This window comes from Magallana gigas, chromosome 2 (genome assembly GCF_963853765.1).
Source record: "Magallana gigas chromosome 2, xbMagGiga1.1, whole genome shotgun sequence".
Lineage (NCBI taxonomy): Eukaryota > Metazoa > Mollusca > Bivalvia > Ostreida > Ostreidae > Magallana > Magallana gigas.
In genome coordinates, this window is record NC_088854.1 from 42326260 (window position 1) to 42347505 (window position 21246).

Sequence of the window (21246 nt, forward strand, 5' to 3'; positions counted from 1 at the left end):
TTACATGTAGAAGATCCTAATTATTTTCCCGCCTGTGCTGAAAGTGACATTGAAGGAACCTAGCTGGAAAATCTGATCAATTCAGCGTATTTTCCATTTAGGAAAGACAATGTCAATGCAACTCGGGTCTCAATGGTAAGTTACATTGCTTTAGTTGTCAGGGTAGTTTTGCCCCCCCCCCCATCCGCAGGGCCCACGCACACTTTCAAAAGCGATGTTACATGTACTTGCATGATTATTATACACCCATTAATTTTATATATTTATTGAAACTGAACGCATAGCAAACATGTACATGTATAAAATGAACTCGCAGCTGATACCTAAGTTCGGGTATTCTTTTCGATAAATGTCAATAGAGGGGCTTAATAACTATAAAAGTTGAATTAATGCTTTTAAAACGAAATGTTGTTTCGATCAGATGTCAGACATTTTGTGATGAGGTGTGTTTCCATCTTAATAAGATATGTGTATAAGAGATCACTGACAACTGCATTCCAGTTATAGTTTATTAATAAAAATTTACAAAATCCCAAATCTTTCCAACTGTATATTATCATGAGAGCACCACACCCAAAGTGAGGATTATCGTTGACTCTAATTATTTTTTTAAAATCCAAAATAAAGTTGAAGAAAAAAAATACATTCATATGAAATACGTTTGCCCCTTAAAATTCATGGTAATATTACCAAAGAAAGTTTTCGGATCGACCCCTTTTCCCAAAACACAAAATTATCCCTGCCCCCCCCCCCTTATAAAATTTTCTAGATCCGCGCACTTTGGTCAAGGCTGATTGCCAAAGAAGTGTGTCCAAGACAATCGCTCACTGCACGGTCGACGTCACTGTGACCAAGAGCAAAGACCACGCATTGTTCTGAGCAGTCTTCGGTGACAGCGGACGTAAATTAACCATACACTGTATACAAGAGCAGGTTCCCGCTTAGAAAATTGTCTTCGTTTCAAATCCTGGCGAAATTGAATAGGTACACACATGTATATACTATATGCTTGCTTTTTAGAAATTTTTTTTTTGCTATTTAAATGTATGTTCAACGGTCAATCGGGTTTTATCTAAAAAGGTATTATTCGAATTCGTATTTATTCTGGAATTTATGAAACAGTTTGCATGGAAGTGACAACTAAATTTTACTTGCCAAAGCTAACGAGCTGATGAAAAAGATAGGGAGGGGGTGCGAGGGATAATTTTATTTGCCGGGGTTTCCGGTAACTAGCTGTGAATGTAATAGGTTTGAATTATCTCGGGGGTGGGGGGGGGGTCTCCGGATCCCCTGACACCATCTTCTAGATCCGTGCATGCATCAATCATTACTATGAATGTGCTCTTTAACGTTTTCAATGAAAAGAAGAACCATTTTTATTGAAATAGATTTTCTTTCATTTTACATGTAGAAGATCCTAATTATTTTCCCGCCTGTGCTGAAAGTGACATTGAAGGAACCTAGCTGGAAAATCTGATCAATTCAGCGTATTTTCCATTTAGGAAAGACAATGTCAATGCAACTCGGGTCTCAATGGTAAGTTACATTGCTTTAGTTGTCAGGGTAGTTTTGCCCCCCCCCCCCCATCCGCAGGGCCCACGCACACTTTCAAAAGCGATGTTACATGTACTTGCATGATTATTATACACCCATTAATTTTATATACATTGTATTTATTGAAACTGAACGCATAGCAAACATGTACATGTATAAAATGAACTCGCAGCTGATACCTAAGTTCGGGTATTCTTTTCGATAAATGTCAATAGAGGGGCTTAATAACTATAAAAGTTGAATTAATGCTACATTTTGTGGAACGTTTAAGTATTATTTCTGCAACATGATTTTGTTGTTCAAAGAAGGACATATATGTTCCTTGATTTTTATACTTTATTTATTTATTTACATTGTATTAAATTTTATTTATTTTTGCCATTTATTTTTGCATTTTTTATGAAAAAGTGGAAATCTATTTGGTTGCAAATAATTTAAGACATTGTAAAGTTTATTAAAACATTTTTTTCTGCACTGATCGCTACCTTCCTTGCCCGCATGAATTACAAAAGAAAGCATTTTATTGTTTATATTTACATCTTTTTTTCAACAATTATTCTTATATAGGAATTTAAGTCTGACATCATCATCATGGTCATTTCGTGCACTCCGTGATTTATTTAAAGATTGCTGAAAGTGTCGATCAATCGAAAAAATGGATTGAACTGGATCGGGTAGAGTTCAGTCCTGTTATATAGTTTCTATAGAGCTATGAATCACGTCAAAATTAGGTTATCTTAATTAAAAAAAAATAATTTGCGGATGTATTTTTTTTCAATGAATGAATCTGCATGAATGATATATTTATGTCATTAATCAGATATAGTAATGTCAATACAGAGTTTTACCGTTCCCAATCCAAACTGATTTTTTTTTTACTTAAAAATCAATAATATTTCTGTATTTGCAGCCAAAAAATCGATTGGGTTTTTTAAATTGTTGACAGTTAAATTACAAACCATTGGCCATGTTCATGAAAGTATCTTAAGATCTGTCTTAAGACATGTTCTAAGATGTGACATATCTTATGACCAATCTTAGACATATCTCAATATGTTATCAAAACCGAAGCTATCTTAGATGTATCCTAAATTAACATATCTTAGATTAACTTTTCTTTTAAAAGATAAAATATCAATTAAATATAATGAGAAAAAGTATTGTAAAATGTATATCACAAACACTCTTGAATATTAAGCAATTACATTTTTAGAGATTTCTAATGTGGTATTTGATTCCCCAATGACGATTATTTATTTTATTTGCTCGATTTTGTATCACCAATTACAATTTATAATTTTAGTAAAATGCGTGCATATAAAATATTTTTTTTAATTTCATCGTCCATTTTTGATATCAGAGAGCCTTTGATCACCATACTTGCGTAGTGTCTGCGTAGTGGAAACTTTCGCTTCTTCCCGTGAATCTGATATGTTAAAACTGTAGAAAATGGCGTGTACATGCAAATACATGTACATATGTACATTTGTATACATTTATATATTTTACTCGGAAAATCCGATTTCTCTATACTGTCGACTCATCAAAACAAAAAATAAAATGTAATTCATCTTCAATATCATAACAAAATTTACAAAAACGTCTTTCCTTTGGTACATTCGTTTGTCGTCCACTTTCAATTACAAGTCTATGAGATGACAATCAAGTTTTTGCAATGTGTATCTTATATATAGAATTCAAATCAAATATTATCCCTTGTAACCCCCCCCCCCCCCCCCCCCACTCCGTAAAATTTCCCACAAATAATTTATCCATATATCGTTTGCATTATACTTAAGACTAAAATAAAACTAAGTAAAATGCATCGGTGGATATCAATCTAATTAAAATTAGACTTGTAATTCCGCTCCTCTACGATACGCTATACGATTGTATAGCGTATAGTTGAGGAGCGGAATTACAAGTCTAATTTTAATTAGATTGCGGTGGATATATTCAGTGAATCCATCAATGCTGTATTTTCCGATAACATTCAAATACACGTTTACACATCTAAATCAATTGTTTGTGTACTAATTTATATCCCAAAGTACTATGATATGCTGTATAAATGTATATCAGTCCCTCTTATTTTAAGATGTGATGGTTCATAATCTACATGTTAACTGTTGGGTTTGTTGAGGATAAGACAGCTATTGGGATATCATAAAGTTATATTGGATGATCTTTAAGAGGTTGTAAGTTATGACGGCTTCGAGAAACTCTCTTATGACTAAGATGTGTCCTAAGATAAATCTGAGTCATATCTTAGTCTAAGATAGCTTCATGAACATACCCCATTCATGTTACAACTAAATATCCTTATTTTCAAAATGACAGTTATATTTTTTTTACATCTACTATCATTCGATTCGGGATCAGTTTGATTCCGATCAGTTGCGTTTTGATTTTGAAAATTAACAATTTTTCTAAAACTCTACAATATTTTTTCAATTTCTTGATCTCTCCAAGCAAAGGGGGGGGGGGGTGAACAAAATATTGAGAATCCATCCTTATTGAATTCACAAAATAAAATTACCAAACATAGGCCTTGAACTACCCCCCCCCCCCCCCCCCCCTGGAAAAGAAAATCGGGATCCACCCATGCCATATCATTTGTAGAATTCTAAAATTCATTTGATTAAATGCATCCCTTACACCATGGCGTCAACTGCACGAAATTTAAACGAAGCGGCGGTAAAACTAGCATCAAGTCAACAGTTCATTGTTTTAATGAAACACGTAATAAAACTTCTTTTCACTCTTACTAAATATCTACAGTTTAAAGGGGCATGGTCGCAATTTTGGTCAAACATTATTTTTCCGATTTTAATGTTTACAATTCCTGAGTAAGGCATTTTTAATAGGCAGCCAAAATTTTTGTGTCATTTGTTGAATTATATGCGAGTTACATAGCTTACAATTCTTTGCAATGTAAACAAAGCTTTTGTTTACATTTTGAATATTAGAGTGAAAATTCAAATTTTAGACCTGAAATGAATGTGTTAAACGTTAGGAACTGTTTATTTATCCTTAAAATAGATAAGAAGACAGACAAATTTGCTCAAAAAAGATTTTTTACATGTATATTGAACCTATATAAACAAAAAACAGGGCATGAGATTTGTTTACATGACAAAGAATTGTGAGCTCTGTATCTTGCTTGTGCAACTTAACTTCTGACTCTCAAATGTCATTTGATCATTAGAAATGTATTCCTAAGGCATTGTAAATAATAAAACCAGAAAAATAGAATTTGACCAAAATCGTGACAATGCCCCTTAAATGCAAATTCGATCAACAAAACTTGGTACTTGTTAAATCATCTATAATTAACTTACGGGTTTTTTCAATATTGTTTAATCTCGAAAAAAAAACATTGCATCTACAAAAACGTAATAAAATTATAAAATATTCAAAATCAAATCCATGTAATTATTAAAATTCGGAGATATAATCACTTCGTTTATATTATTGATTTCGGATAACATAAACTTGTAGTGTTCAATAATAAAATAATGCCCATAATAAAAATGGGAAAATTTACATCATGCGCAGATTTAGAGGGAGGGGGTCGGGTTTAGAGGTATATTTTCGATAATTTTTCTATATGTATGTGAATATAATTTTCACATACATGTAGAAAAATTATCGATTATATGCCTCGGAACCCTCTCCCCTCTTCCTCGACAAACACAATCATCCCTTGCTTGCCCCCCCCCCCCCCCCCCCCGAAAAAAATTCTGAATCAGCGCATGTAGATGTATTGCATATCCATTTATAATTTGGTGTTTTGGTTCACATTGAAGGCAGTAGGCCTTATCAAAATGTTACAAACCTAACTTTAAAATCAAAATTAGTGCAAAATCCTGATAACACGTTTGATTAACAAAAATATCACTTTACCATATTGTCTTTATTTAAATATCCGTAAAAGTGCTAACACAGTTTATGATTAATGAAAAGAATGAGGCATCCGATTTCATCCATACAAGAATCATGATAATTTTAGATAAAAATGAATAACATTGGAAAAAATTAAGTGAATGAATAAATAGATAAAAAGATAAATTAATTAAAAAAAAATTAAAAAAATTAAATGAAATCACTTCTCTAAAAATGGAAGAATAAAACTATTTGTTTCTCTTTGAACAACTAATTCAGAATATTGTTTGACAGACTGATCAGTTCACCCGGAGAGTTAATCGAGTAAAAAGATGATTCTCTCTGGTGTTTCATGAGGGTATGGAGTATGAAATTCAAAAAAAAATTATCTAATATATTCGTAAAGATTTTGTGAAAATAATTTTCTTATTTGTTTTCTCCAGATGAGCCATGTTGCTACAGAAAAGGAAGATTTTTAAATGAATCCTTCATCATCGTCCTCGTCGACTTCATCATCATCAGCAGCATCAGCAGCAACAACAGCAACAGCAGCACCATCAAAGTGTTGCAACAAGTACATTTATTTTTTGTAAGTGTTTATTATTTAAAAATATTTATACAAAACAATGTCCCGAGCTCATTTTCAAATTCCGTTCTAGCCGATTTTTTGCTCACCGAGACGAAGTCAGGAGGAGCTTATGCTAAACCCATTGGCGTCGGCGTCCGGACCTGGTTAAGGTTTTTGTTGCAGGTCCTGTATCTAAGTTATTACTTGTCCTATCTTCACCAAACTTGCATGGATGATGCGTCTGGACATACTTATGGACTTGAAAGACTTCGATGCTGAATCTGGGCCATGAATTTCAGATGCTGGAGGAGGTTAAGATTTTTGGAGCAGGTTAAATTTTTTGTATAGAGATAAAAACGCTTTAAAATGGAAGCCACCCCCAGCCTCGTTAACTATGATTTTCATATAATATGATAAAAGTGGTCTCATCAAGGTGATACCTCATAAAGGTGATGCCTCGTCTCGGTGAGCTTTGTAATTTGTGATTACCTATGTTCTTAAGGGTGTTGTTTACTCAGGATTTGAGTTCTCAAATTCGGATTGTTATAAAGTTCAATGTCATGAGTAAAATTTGTTCTAAACATAATAAGTATTTGTGAAATGAATTATTATTGACATAACATTCGATATTTCTTCTATATTATGGAATTAGGCTCAAACAAATATATACTTTTAGCCTAACAGAGGAAATTCGGACTATATTTTGCAGATTTTGTTTTCCGCTTAAACATTTTTGACAGAACTCTAAAATGAAAAGTTAAGATTTTTTATTTTAGTCTACATAATTTTGCATGTTTTCTGTTAGTTTTACCTTACTTATTCATTAAATTAATTGTAAGGCACGAATTTCAAAAATATTGAAAAACGCTTAAAAGCGATAAAAGACACCACATCTCAAAATTTTGATCATTGACCTCATATAAATTATATGCCAACAGAATAGAATCAATATAAGTAGTTTAATACCGTAAATGTTTTTGTATTATCATCATTCAATTTTTTGTAAAATTGGATCAAAAATGGGTAGGAATTTGAAAAGTGATAGAGGAAAATCGGACTGGAATATTTTTAATAATTGTGAACGAAAACTTAAAGCTTTGTATGTATTTAGTGTCATTGCCATTCAAAAACTGTATTTCAATTTTAAAAGTGTTGAGCAATTTGTATTATTTTTACAATTAAGAAAATCTAAATCATATTGTAAAATTTTAAGGGACTTTCCTTTAATTTTCCAAAAATATTCAATGGCCATTAACTCAAAAAGTAGGCCATTGACATACTTTTTTAAAGTGAAAAATAACACTACACTAAAAGGTCTATAATACACAACAAATGATTTTTAATTATCATAAGTGGATTTTTTTTTCATTCTGAGTAAACGTCATCCTTAATTTGATTTGTACTAATTGTACTAATTTACAATTAGGATTGGACACAAGTTCTGAAACTGATCGTAATGTGTTTCGGTAAAGACACAGATGTACAAGCTAAGTAAAGTTTTAGATTATAATTTTTTTTAATTAGAGGTTTTTTGCCCACCTGAGCTGAAAGCTCAAGTGAGCTTTTCTGATCACATTTTGTCCGTCGTCCGTCTGTAAACTTTTCACATTTTAAACTTCTTCTCTAAAACCACTTTGCCAATTTCAACCAAACTTGGCACAAAGCATCCCTATAGAAAGATGATTATAAATTGCAGAAATGAAAGACCGATCTTTATTTAAAACGGAGAAAACCTTAATATTGTAGAAAAAGGGGAGAGTGCATTTTTAAAAAATCTTCTTCTCAAGAACTACTGAGTCAAATTCAATAAATAATCCCTATGGAAAGGAAAATATGAATTGCAAAAATTATGGGCTAATTATATTTCAAATTTGCGTAATTTACGAAAATAAAAATAAAGAGATAGGCGCGGTCAATCAGTTTTTAACTTCGGGTTCGGTATTCCATGTCGAACACGAAAGTTCTTTGTTTAAACACTACTAAGTCAAAAAAGTACTGACATTCCCATTTTTTACTGATAAACTTAGACATTAACTTAATGGGGGGAATGAAGTTTAACAATTTTAAGTATAGAGAAAATCTTTATAAATCGTCTTCCCAAAACGATTTTGACAGAGAAGCTTAACTTTTTGTGAGAAAAAGAAAGGGAAAATGTTTTAAAGTCTTCCTTTAAAACTCTAAACAGCCAGAAATGTTTGAAACTTGTGTTGAAGCATTCTAAGGTACTGTAGAATTAGGTTTGTTCAAATCATGGTCCCATGGGGTAGAATGAGGCCACTAAGTGGGTGATGAAGTTTATATGGTAATATATAGGAAAATAGTTAAAAAATATTCCTCCTCATCGGGCAAGAAAAGTTCAAACTTGTGTAGAAGTATCCTCCGGTAGTGTAGATGATATTTGTTTAAATCAAGGTCCCCAGAGGTAGGATGGGCCCTAATAGGGGATGTCAAATTTATACATGGTAGGATATAGAGAAAAATCTTCATAGCAATCAGCTAAAAAAGCTGAAACTTGATACTGTAAAGCTGATTCGATTAGAGTTATGACTTTTGTTGCTTGGGTAAGCGATGTGGCCCCTGGGCCTCTTGTTTTAAGGTTGTATTGGACATCTCGATATTTTGACGTGCTTCCTATCGAAATAAACAATAAAATTAAATATATATTTTTTTAATCGTTTTTCGAAATAAACAATAAAATTAAATATATATTTTTAAAATCGTCTTCTTAACTAATTTTGTTACCTTACAGTGTAGCCAAATGGATGAGCGCGTTAGTTTAATGAATTTAATTCTCTCAAAAACTCTGTAGTTAACAATGGAAATCTATATAATTGATAAAATGTGTTCTTTACAATTGTAGCCACCAAAGACAACTGGACATTAGAATTTACGGCGGAGTATCAGGAATAATCTGTAAAAAGGATTCATCATAAAGAAGCTAGGTCATGAAACTGGAAAATCAACGGCTTGTATCGGAATGAAGTGTGTTTGAATTCGGAAAAAAATATACACCCGCTGTTGAAGATATATTTGTTCAAAATGATCGTTTTCATGGTTAATTTGTGAACATATGCAGATGGACAATAGAGCTTAGGAAAAAAAAACCTCTGTTTGAACAAAATACAGAACAAGTATTCTTTCTTATGATGAAACTTTTTCTTGAAGGTACAAATTTACACGTTTGAAGTTATATTAATAAAATTCTTTAGTTTGTTGTTATTTTTTAAAGAGAAAGGGAGTGAATAAGAGGGCAGTCCGAAAGTGGGGATTGGGGGACAAAGAGTGAGAGTGGAGGAGTATGAGAGGGGGGAGTGAGAGGGGGAAAGAGGGAGTGGGGAGAGAGAGTGGGAGTGTAATATTGGGGAGGGAGAGAGTGAGAGTGAGGAGTATGAGAGTGGTGAGGTAGTGGGGGAAATGTTAGAGAGTGGGGAGTGTGAGTGGGGGAGTTAGAGAGGGGGAAATGTGAGAAACTAGGGAGTGAGAGTGGGGGATTGTGAGTGGGGGAGTGACAGAGTGGGGAATGTAAGAGTGGGGAAGTGAGAGTGGGAGAGGGGAGAGAGAGTGGGGGAAGTGAGAGAGGCGGAGTGAGAGAGTAGGGAATGTAAGAGCGGGGGAGGAGAGAGAGGGAGAGTGCGAGTCGGGGGAGTGAGAGAGTAGGGAATGTAAAAGCGGGGGAGGTGGGGGAGTGAGAGTGGGGGGAGTGAGAGTAAGGTGAGTGAGAGTGGGGGGAATGTGAGTGGGGGGAGTTTGAGAGAGTGAAAGTTGGGAGTGTGAGAGTGGGGAGTGTGATAGTAGGAAGGGAGAGAGTGAGAGTGGGGAGTGCGAGTGGGGGGAGTGAGAGGGGGAGTGTGAGGGGGAATGAGAGTAGGGAATGTAAGAGCGGGGGAGGTGGGGGAGTGAGAGTTGGGGGAATGTGAGTGTGGGGGAGTGAGAGAGGGGGAATGTTAGAGTGGGGGAGGTGAGAGAGTGTGAGTGGGTAGGAGAGAGAGTGGGGGAGGTGAGAGAGTGGGGGGAGCGAGAGTGTGGAATGTTAGAGTGGGGGAGGTGAGAGCGGGGAGAGAGAGTGTGGGGAGTAAGGAGTGTGAGAGTGGGAGAAAGAGTTGGTAGTGTGATAGTGGGAAGGGAGAGTTGAGAGTGTGGGGAGTGGGGAGAATGAGGGTGGGAAGTGAGAGAGTGAGGAGTATGAGAGTGGGGAGGAGTAAGAGCGGGGAGTGAGAGAGTAGGGAGGGAGAGAGCGGAGAGTGAGATAGTGGGGATTGAGAGAGTGGGGAGGGAGTAAGAGAGCGGGGAGGGAGAGTGGGGTGAGAGTGGAGGAGTGAGAGAGTAGGGGGTGAGAGTGTGGAGTGTAAGAGTGGGAGTGAGAGAGGATGAATGAGATTGGGAGAAAGAGTGGGGAGTGAGAGAGTGGGACTGTGAAAGTGGGAGGGAAAGAGAGAGGAGAGTGAGATTGTAAGGGGGAGTGGGGGAGTGAGAGTATAGAGAGTGGGAGATAGAGTGGGGAGAGAGAGAATGTGAGTGTGATAGTGGGGAGGGAAAAAGTGAGGGTGGGAGAGTAGGGAGTGAGTGGGCGGAGTGAGAAAGTGGGGAGTGTGAGATGGGGGAGTGAGAGAGTTGAGAGTGGGGGAGTGAGAGAGGGGGAGTATTAGAGTGGGGAGTGAGAGAGTGGGGAGTTTGAGAGTTGGGAGTGAGAGAGTGTGGAGAGGGAGGAGGGAGAGGGGGGAAGTGGGGAGTGGGAGAGAGAGTGTGGGGTGTGATAGTGGGGAGGTAGAGAGAGAGAGTGGGAGTGAAAGTGTGGAGTGTAAGAGTTGGAGGGTGAAATAGTCGGGAGTGTTAGGGTTGGGGAAGTGGGAGGAGGGGGATGAGAGGGTGGAGAGTGTGAGAGTTGGTAGTGAGAGAGTGGGAGTGAGTGAGTGGGGACAGTGAGGAGAATTAGAGTAGGGAGGGAGTGAGAGAGTGGAAGTGAGAGAGTGGGGAGAAGAAGTAAGAGATTTGGGAGTGTGAGAGTAGGGAGTTGGGAGTGTGAAAGTAGGGAGTGTGAGTGGGGATTTAGAGAGTGACGTTGGGAGTGTGAAAGTTGGGAGTGTGAGAGTATGGAGATAAAGTGGGAGAGAGAGTGTGGAGTGTGATAGTAGGAAGGGAGAGAGTGAGAGTGGGGAGTGAGGAATATGAGAGTGGGTAGTAAGAGAGTCAGGAGCGGGAGTGGGGAGTGAAAGAAGTGAAAGTGGGGAGAGTAGGAGTGAAAGATTGGGATGTGAGAGTGGGGAGTGTGAGAGAGAGAGAGAGTATGGAGCTGGAGAGTACGAAGTTTGGGAGTGGTGAGTTTGTTGGTTGGGTGTGTGAAAGTGGGGAGTGAGAGAAGTGAAAGTGGTGAGAGTAGGAGTGAGAGATTGGGGGTGGGGAGTGTGAGAGTAGGGAGTGTGCTTCTACGTATTGAAAGAAAAATCTAAAATTTATATATGTACTTTAGAATTGTGATTTTAAGACATCAATCTAGTACTTTACTAAATTGGCGCTAAGATATACATCTGTAGAAATGTTGATATGCCGGCATACAAAATAATAAGTTACTAACACTTTAGAATATTTTTATAGAAGATCTACAAAAATAAAGAATAATGAAACTTTGGGGAAACTCCTACAGGATCTAATGATAAAATTATTTACTGGAACAGACTGAAACAGTCTATAAACTATACATCACCACCGTTCCTTTATAAATTACCATCCACCAACACTGTTCAAGGATAAATAACCATGCAGTAAAAGGTGCAACTATTATAGTTAATTGCTTTGAGATGATGGCAATGCTTCAGTAACCGTGTTATAGGCTAAGACATCTGTCCCCCTTTTAACCTCTTAAACTTGACGTTTCCTCGAGGATGGGATTTTAACCGTGCTAATTGCGTAAGAGTATAGGACACAATTAGTTTTTCCTCTCATTCCTACATACAACTGATTAAAAAATTATTTAAACAACTCCATCGTCTCAAATCAATTTAGATTTGGCATAGCTATATAGTTAGAATTGTATTAGTCCAGTATCATATCCAAAACTAAAAGCAATTGTAATGAGACTTAGATAATAATACTGTATGTCTCATGCAATACCCATAGCCTGCAAAATCCACTTTCACTTTGGAATATGTAAACATTGGGCTCTTCACCTACTTGCTATTGCTCCATGCAAGATCAATTTTCGATTTTGTTTAATTTATAAGTTATGGAGTTGGGTTTTTTTTATTTGTTTGATTCATATATGTGCAAATATTTCCTACATTTCCCCTATTAGCACCCCTTGGAATGTTTGAAAAGAAGCACACTGTTTTAGAATGGAACCACCTGCGTGGTCAATGAGCACAGACTTAAAAGAGTGGTAGAATTGCAATTGATACGGAACAGAAAAACAAGTCGTACAACTGTGATTCTTTCTGCTTTTATTATGTTCTTTTTGACAATCTCATTTTTTCTAAGCAATGTACTGTATTCCATGAGGTTTATCAGTAATGGCACTAAAGGCCTTCTTTTTGGGTTCTTCTTCTTCCTCCTCCTCTACGTTGCGATAGTCATCTTTGCTTCTGATACAACAGAACCACAACATACAGATCACAACGGTTACAAACCCAAAGGTAGAGAACCCGATAAGAAGACCGATAACTCCAAACCTTGCCGGTGGATTTGATTTGTCAAAAGTCTAAAATGTAAAAAAGCAGATCGTTTTTTAAAGTATTATTACTTAAAGACTTGATTTTAGAGTTAGACAATCGGTTTAGATAATACAATGGTCTACAAGCCCATCTATTATCATTGCAAGGTGTCATAATATCTAGCTCTGTCCACCTAGCCCTGGAACGCCATTGTTGCTTTACATGGTCATATCATTAGAAGATGGTGCTTAATTATATTATACTGTGGTTAGGTGCTTTACTTTTTTTTTGAAGATAGTGATTTTTTATGATGATGATTTGAATTTTATTATATGAAGGTGTTGCTTTATCTTCACATGAAATAACCACATCATAATGTAATTAAGCATACCTTCTCATGAAATGAATGGGGTAAATTATAGATGACGCAGATGAGCGAACTATCTATCAACAATAGTTATAAAGTGACAAATTAAGGTCTAGTATATCTTATAAATTCATGTAACTTTGAAGTGTTTTGAAGTTCTTTAACCAGGGAACAACGATGTATATTTATAGATAATGGGATGAAGTAATGTCAAACATCGAAAACTGTACGGACATTTAAGAAACTGGTTTTATTACAAGTGTCACCGTTAGTATTCTAATCAAAGTTTGCCGAATCTTCCTGGAATTAAACATAGGTTGTAAATATACTTTGTATAAAAACTTTCTTCATGGATACTCAGCGTGAAACATTCTTTACCTTAGGACGAATTTGTCCGCCATTGTTTTATTTTTCCGCTAAGCATCCGCCTGCGTTGCCCTTTCTTTTCACTACATCTAAATTCGTAAGTAATCATTCGTTCGCATTTCAAAATAAATTTAATGCCCGTATTCTCGGACTCTATGCTAGGAATTTTAGTTGGTTATAGTTACGTCATTCTTATACATGTACATGTATGAAGACACTGTTGACGACGGCCAAAGAAATTTTAACAGTCGTTCTTTAAAATGCTTTAAAGTTATACCAGTATAGGATATACATGTAATTTTCATTTCAACATTTCTTCATCGGCAACACTTATAATTTACTCAGCTCTCTCTCTCTCTCTCTCTCTCTCTCTCTCTCTCTCTCTCTCTCTCTCTCTCGTCACGAGCGGCAATGTCTTAACTCCGCACAGCTACGATCTGATTGGACAAAGGTCAGTCAAAACATTACGTAGAAACGTTTCTGGAGTTAACCCTATTAAACGCTTCAATGTACTACGCAATACCTTGCCATTTTCTCCAATGGCCTTTCCATCTTCGCTATACTCCACAAACCACCACGGTTTAGTGGTGGTCTCTGGGATTGTGGTGGTGGTGGTGGTGGTGGTGGTAGTTGGAACAGGTGTTGGAACAGGTGTGGTGGTGGTAGTTGTGGTGGTAGTTGTTGTTGTTGTGGTAGTTGTGGTTGTCGGTGGTATCGGCGTTGTTGTTGGTGAGAAATGTGCTAAATTGATATATTCATATGCATTGAGAAAACCACTCTGAACAGATCACTTGAAAAATATTTCAACTATGATAAGTAGTTTAACTATAAATATGACATGAATAAGGTTTAAACCCGTTCATATCTACTTCATTATTTTACATGTATTTGAATTGATAAGCCTAACCTTGACATAGATAGTTATAGCTGAGACTACAAGACTTGTCTGCCCACTCAAACACTCCTGAACCAGTATGTTGTAAACGAATACAATAATCAGAACCAGGGTTGTTTGGCTCATACGATATCCATGGATAATTATTGTGGACGCTCCCAAAAACTCCAGAAGTCGTTGCTGTTCCGTCTTCAAAGTAGTACTGACCCCCGGAGAGTGTCAGACCAAACCACACATCTCTTACAGTCCTGCCAAAAGCAACAGAACACTTGTTGTTCCAAAAGTTTAAGATTCATGAAACCAATCACATATATATCACAAATTAATTCATAAATTCCTTTTAGTTTGAACGTGCGTCTTTAATTTTTCTCCTTCTGCAGAAACCAAAAGCATTTTGTCTACTTTTTTGTTTTATCTTATTTATGCTGTTTTAAGTGGAGATAATGTATAAACAGCATCAATTAATTTTGTCTTTTTGCATTTGAGATATATGCATATGATTGTGTCTAATTGTAAACCAAACATTGTTTACCCTCGGACTGAATTGTTACACTTTTATTGATTTAATCATAGTATGTGACTGCCGGATTTATTCTGAAGTTTCGAAAGTTCCTAAAATATTTGGAGTAAGTGTCCTTAGAATTCATTTTTAATCTGGAGTAGTCTTTAAGAATTGAAGAAGTTTTCTAAACTACGTCTTGCAAAATATATAACAATAGATGAACTATAAATGAACAACTTTTGACGATATTTAAAGTGTGGGGACTTCGCCAGATTTTGTAATAATATTAAGTGTTTTATATCTAAAAAAGGGCCTCTGTAATACAAGGTTATCAATGAACACAACACAAAATCTTGTTTTTCGAAATCAAAGTTAACACTACGGATAATGAACTTTATAATTACCCCGAACTTTGCTGTACATTAATGTATTTGATGGCAGCTTCGTGGAGAGCAGCAGATTTTAAGGAGGCAAGCTGCATCCCCATTCCCTCACATGCTGATTTACCCGCACTCCAGCTACCTGTAACTCCAGGATTTAGGTAAAAACCTAGAGAATAATTTTTTTATAAAGATTTGAAAAGTTTAATAGAAATTATTGCATTGATTACAAAATGAAACATGACATCTCGAATCGAATTAAATCAAGTCTCATTAAGGTGAAATAAAACATGTTGTAATCTGTCGTATGACATAATTTCCAGGCCAAGTAGTTTTATCTGACATTGGTATGAAAACCGACTTCGAGCTCTAATCAACAGTTAGACATTGGGAAATAAAATTATTAAATTCTGACGCGTTTTGTATTCTTGAATACTAACTGAATTTATCGACCTCATTATAAACTTTTCTGTACGCAACCTACATTTATATATAGAAAAAAATAATGATTGCGTTTTACTAGGAATATCTTAACATGAGTAATCAATGAATTTTGCCTATGCAATAATTCATAATTCTACAATATTGAGTTTGAATACATTTGTGTGTTCTTCTGCAAAATGGCCCTTCCATAATTTTGGAAACATACATTTGAGTATCGATTACTTTAATTTCGTATTAACTGTTTCTTTACAGAACATATGTTTAATTTTTAAGAACACATGCATTGCTATGTTTGACTTATAGGCATCCAATTGATCAGAAAACAGACCTTCGCACAAGAAGTCCTCTGTACTACTACAATCGTGATGTTTCCACAATAACCCTGCTCCCCACTCCATTTTAACGCAGGCCTTGGTGACATCATCCGAAGGAGTCGAAGCGTCTTTCCAGGGTGTATTGTAAAATGATCCCCAGGAGAGAGTAGTGCCATCCATCCATTTATACACCATCATGGGCTGACTAACGTCTCTCTCTATGCCTATCCAAACGTTTTTGTCTTTTCTGAAATAAAAAAGATTATACTATATTGTACTACAGGTTGTGACAGCTTTCAGAAATTATAAATTATAGTAAATTAGTATCCGCTATACTGGTTAACTATTGTAATGTTAGCAACCGTAGTAATTTAAATGAATACTAGTGTCAAATAGTTAAGGGAACTCATCGTACACCCAAGCAACACTGGCCAAATGACTTAACCTAAATAGCTATAGAAAAACGAATGCAAATCCAAAAATGCATCGGTATTTTTTCATACTTGTTTATACTGATAACATTAAGGAAAAAAGATTATCATTTCTAGAGAAGATAATTTTATACAATTCTATTTTATCAACTAGTGTCCCTATTTTCAAAACAATCAACATACTTTATATTTTAGGGACACACACCATAAAACCTTAATATTTCTGGATTTTTTAAAAGAATATATGAGCATTTACATTATATATATGTTATATTAGTTTTAGGCTCGTTGATATTGAATTCTTATTTTGAAAAGTTCACACATGTATTAGGGCTTGGTGCAGAATAGGAAAAATCTTTTAGAATAAATTTTGAAAATTTACTTTAGAAAAATAAAGTTATGTTATATACATTTTACATTTTAGTACAATATTTTATTTTACACATCGACCAATGACCATTAAAAACCTGGTGAAAATTCGGTTTAAAAAATTGTTCCACAAGACAGAAAGTTGTGTATTTTCTATAAAATGTTGAAAAAGTTTTAATCAATACAGATTTCATATCAACAATATTAATGGAACATTTAAAGGTTTTGAAAACTTATTAATCACATCCAAAAAAAATTTAATATCAGATATGTCTAAGAATTGAATAGATATTTTTAATGAACATCTACTTCATGTACAAGTTTTTTACGAAAACGGATCAATTTTGGTTATATAAAACCTTATCATATTGCTTATTATTTTTAGAATAGGATACAAACTTAGGTACAACATGAAATATGTTTATTTACGCAAAACTAAAGAAAAAATGGAGACAGGTATTCATAAGCAGCTTAGAACAAAAAAGTTTTAACAAAAAAAAATAGAATCCGTTAAATCCCCTTTTTAATCAACGGGAATAAATTTCAAATACCCTATGAGATTGTTCCATCGAACTGAGTCCTTTTTTAACAAAAAGAGCAAAGAACTTAGCCTTCTGCGTACAGAAATTTTAGTGTATGGTTAAAATATGGATTTTTATCAGTTTGTAGTTTAACTCTCGGTTTCAGTTGACACACAATATTTTTGAAGATTGGATAATTTTTTTCACTTTGTATCCCTTGTGAAGCAAAGTGATTTTATATGTGCATACAAAAAATAGTAATTGAACTGTAAATTACATTGAATATAAACAGTTCCTTAAATTGATGGTTATAAAGCTTATGTTATATTTTACGTACCCATAAAGGGAATTATAAGCGTTTAGAAACGACTTTGCTGCTTCCCAATCTGCCTGTGTGTGGAACACTGCCAGCCTCATTCCCATAGACTCGCACTGGGCTTTGGCTGCAGGCATTGATATGTCAGTCGACTTCCCATAGTAAAAGGCTGAAATATTTGATACATTGTAAAGAATATTTCCTATTATTTCCTATGTCGCTTGTAACACGAGATCTGATGGGTTAACAAGCCGGGTGTAAATTTCCGTATCACCTGCTCAAGCCGGGTGTAAATAAAATGTGACGTCACAATGCAATTCTTGTTTACAAGAGCACCTAGCTATAGATCCTTATATTTGTGCAAAACAATGTTACGTTAAATAATTAAAGTAATTCAAATAAATAAAAATATTTTGTCAAAACCCCTGTTTATTAAAATTCTATTGATATGAATAAACGATTTATTTATCTTTATTCTTAGTGATCCTAGACCGACAAGATTTTCAAGTTGTAAAGCACTAGTAAAACAATATAATTTTAAAATTGTATAACGTAGGAAATAAATTCGTTATCCAGGTCCAATCAAGAGTGTATGGGGATTTGCCACGGGTTGTATTCCATACACCCTGAGGGCCGCAGGATGCAGTATGGAATACAACCCGGGGTAAATCCCCGTACATCCTTAATTGATCCTGTATAACTAATAATACCATAAAAAATGTGTCTAGCTATTTGTGAGTCTCAATAGCGCAACAAATGCCCTTAGCTAAGTTTTTGCACGACAAACCATACTATAGAATGGTTTATACAGTAAACCGTACTCGGACATTGTAAATATTTCATCGAAGGAAATATACCCATTAAAATTCAAGAATATTTAGAGTTTCAGAATTACATATAAAGCAAACAATAAAAATTACCATCCCCACTTTTCTTCTTATAATTAGAAATCAAAAACAACCATATTATTTAAAATCAAAGATTTCCAAGCAAACTATTTCTCCACAATTTTGTAAATATCTAAGTAAAGGTTTCTTTGCTTGTAAGTTTTCATTATCATGAATTATTCAACAGAGGCATACTTTCCGATTTCGGCAGTCTCTCTCTCTCTCTCTCTCTCTCTCTCTCTCTCTCTCTCTCTCTCTCTCTGAAATGGAATTGATAGTACAAATGTTGTATGATTTTTTTCCTCTTAATCCGAGCAAATTCAAAATGATAATAAAATAATATGAAATTGCTCTGCATTGAATTTTCATTTTTAGATACATAAGAAACTGTGTGAAAAAACGGATAAACTCTTTACCTTAAAGCTGACATGAATTCATAAATACGCATTATTTCCCTTTTATCACCGACGACCGCCATATTAGTTGTCGATTTCTATTGTTCTGCTCATCGCTACACACCCCCTATATAAGGCCGAGAGCACTATTCATGCTTCACCGCATTCAGGAATTTCATACACCCGAACACGTTACATTGGACGAAAAGACGTGTAGAAACGCGTTTTGAACAAAAGTAATATGACAACCACTGCACTGGCAAGGAATATCCAATAAACGACGAAACAAGACAGACTGAAATCCAGGCACAGATACTTCAAAAATTCTTCGAAATTGTAGACCGTTTTCTTGTGTACATGTATGTTATAACATCGCACATGTGCAAACCACACACTGTGGCAGATCAAGCAATGTCAATGTCACTCAATGATCGCATGGATTTTAGAAACGGGGCATTTTGTAGGAACGGATGGACATGATGTTACGTTGTTATTTTCTTGGATTTACTAACGTTTAGCTACTGTGTTGGATGTAGTGCCGCCGGGGTTTTAAAAAAGATGCAGACGTTATGCACTCTGTATAAACCTCACACGTGTTCGATGTGCATGCGAAGAAGGGCAGCACTGTCTGCAAAATAATACGGATACCTTGAAAATTCGTTCAAAGAATAAACATATTTTGTATTTCATTGATTGTTGTATCCTTTATTCTTTATTACATCATTTTACTTCAATGTGTAGTTCATGCATTTAGACGTCCATGCAACCTGAATGCCTCGATCGGAAAGCAACCGACCGTAACTTTCACAACCGGTATATATACCCCAGTGGCAGTAGAGGAGCGATCGAAACTAATATGGCGACCAAAAGCTTTTATGAATTCATGTCAGCTTTAACAATGGAAGAAAGTTATCTTCCAATCAAATGTTTGAGATGATTTATTAATCCGTTTAAATCTTATTCGGCTCTAATTGCACTTGCGTGGATTAAAACTTTGGAAAATCAAAATTATCTTCTTGAAAAATATGGAGAATGACATGATGAAATTAAAAAACTAAATGAAAGGAACTGCATTCATTGTTATTTTAAACATTTGAAATTTAAATGAATGATATGCTTTTGTTCAACAAAATTTTTTCAATAAAAAATTTAATTTTCTTTTGTTTGGATAAATGAGTTTTACAGAGTTGTGAAGTTCAATCTAATTCTAGATTGAGAATACATATTTGTTTTTCTGTGGGATATACGATGAAATTAATTAAAGGAACTGTTATTCATTTTTATTTTAAACATTTAGAATTTAAATGAAAATGCTTTTGTTTAAAAATATCATGTTTCAATAAAAAAAGTTATCATTTAAACAAATGTTTGAGAAGGTCTATTTTTATCCATAAATCTCTTATTCCGCTCTAGGAACGTTAAAATTGAACATTAATTGTACTTGTTGGATTAAAATTTTGGAAAATTTATGGAAAATGACATAATGTAATATAAAAAAATCTATTGGATTTTCTTTGATTGGATTAATTAGTTTTTATAATAACTGAGTTGTCTAGTTATATCAAAATCTAGATTGAAAATACAAATTTGGATTAACTTGTTCTGCGGGTAATAAACGATGAAATTGATAAAAGGAACTGATATTAATATCTGTAGATAAAACTCCTATTCAATATCTTTTAGTTTTAAAATACAGTCAGAACATTTAATGATTTAAATGGACATCTTATTTTTCATGAATAATAAAATAGAACTTCTAATGTTACAAATAAAGGCACCGCTTGATCACTTTATTGCTGCTTTTACTCTTGATTCATATCATTGAAAAAATACGTTGTATATGCTATTTCAATTTCTAATTTCAGGTACTTACAAAAAGATCGTTTATATATTCTTTTTAATTTTTTTTTGGATAAAATTTTATCAAATGTCCATTGCTTTTCTATTCTCAATAATATACCACTTTTGGGGTTCGCGAAACAAAATAAAACATTAAGTATCAGTAATCAAAATAACAATGATTATACATATATCTTGGGGGGAAACCAGATTCATTTTTTATTGTTACTGTTGAAGAGAAAGAGTTTTTTAAACCATACATTACCTTGAATTAGAAAGGATTGTGTTCCTAACACAAAACATAAAATTTTTAGGTGTGCCGGATGCATGATTTTACTTTCTAAGAAAATTCCAACTAATTCAAATCGATTGAGGTTCAAGTAAATTATACAAGTATTCTGTTTGCAATTCCTACGTATGTAAATGATTTTAAAGTTGTATAAATAAAAATCGTTTCGTAACATCTCTTTTGTAACTTAATCGGACGTCACAAAATTGATTTTTTTTCTAAGCTCATAATACTAAGTTGCTCCAATTCCATGAACTCTAAAAATCCTTAGCATGTATAA

General features: G+C 34.6%; 1 protein-coding gene, 1 long non-coding RNA gene and 1 pseudogene across 2 annotated transcripts; 1 reads left to right on the forward strand and 2 right to left on the reverse strand.

Annotated features, from left to right (window-relative positions):
• The first annotated feature begins 837 nt into the window (after positions 1-837).
• Positions 838-9284, forward strand: LOC109617138 (uncharacterized). The gene is made up of 4 exons (XR_010710360.1): positions 838-984; positions 1412-1536; positions 5883-6028; positions 8868-9284. It is a non-coding gene; the product is annotated as an uncharacterized lncRNA (long non-coding RNA).
• Positions 9285-10037: 753 nt separating this feature from the next.
• LOC136271553 (soluble scavenger receptor cysteine-rich domain-containing protein SSC5D-like) lies at positions 10038-12159 on the reverse strand (annotated as a pseudogene).
• Positions 12160-12432: 273 nt separating this feature from the next.
• LOC105348539 (sperm receptor for egg jelly) lies at positions 12433-21046 on the reverse strand. The gene is made up of 7 exons (XM_011458013.4): positions 20943-21046; positions 17578-17725; positions 15934-16166; positions 15186-15330; positions 14292-14527; positions 13908-14125; positions 12433-12698 (listed from the first exon to the last, which is right to left on the reverse strand). Exons 1-7 carry the CDS (start codon positions 21004-21006, stop codon positions 12474-12476), a joined length of 1269 nt encoding a protein of 422 aa, XP_011456315.3. The 5' UTR covers positions 21007-21046; the 3' UTR covers positions 12433-12473.
• Between the last annotated feature and the right edge of the window lie 200 nt (positions 21047-21246).

Bases quoted from the DNA above. Each gene is read 5' to 3' on its own strand.
- LOC105348539 (XM_011458013.4), bottom strand. From the start codon at position 21,006: ATGCATCCGGCACACCTAAAAATTTTATGTTTTGTGTTAGGAACACAA. The intron at 14,528-15,185 runs GTAATTATAAAG...TGCTTTTGGCAG, and splicing joins AATGTACAGCAAAGTTCGGG to GACTGTAAGAGATGTGTGGT. The intron at 14,126-14,291 runs GTTAGGCTTATC...ATATCAATTTAG, and splicing joins CTATAACTATCTATGTCAAG to CACATTTCTCACCAACAACA.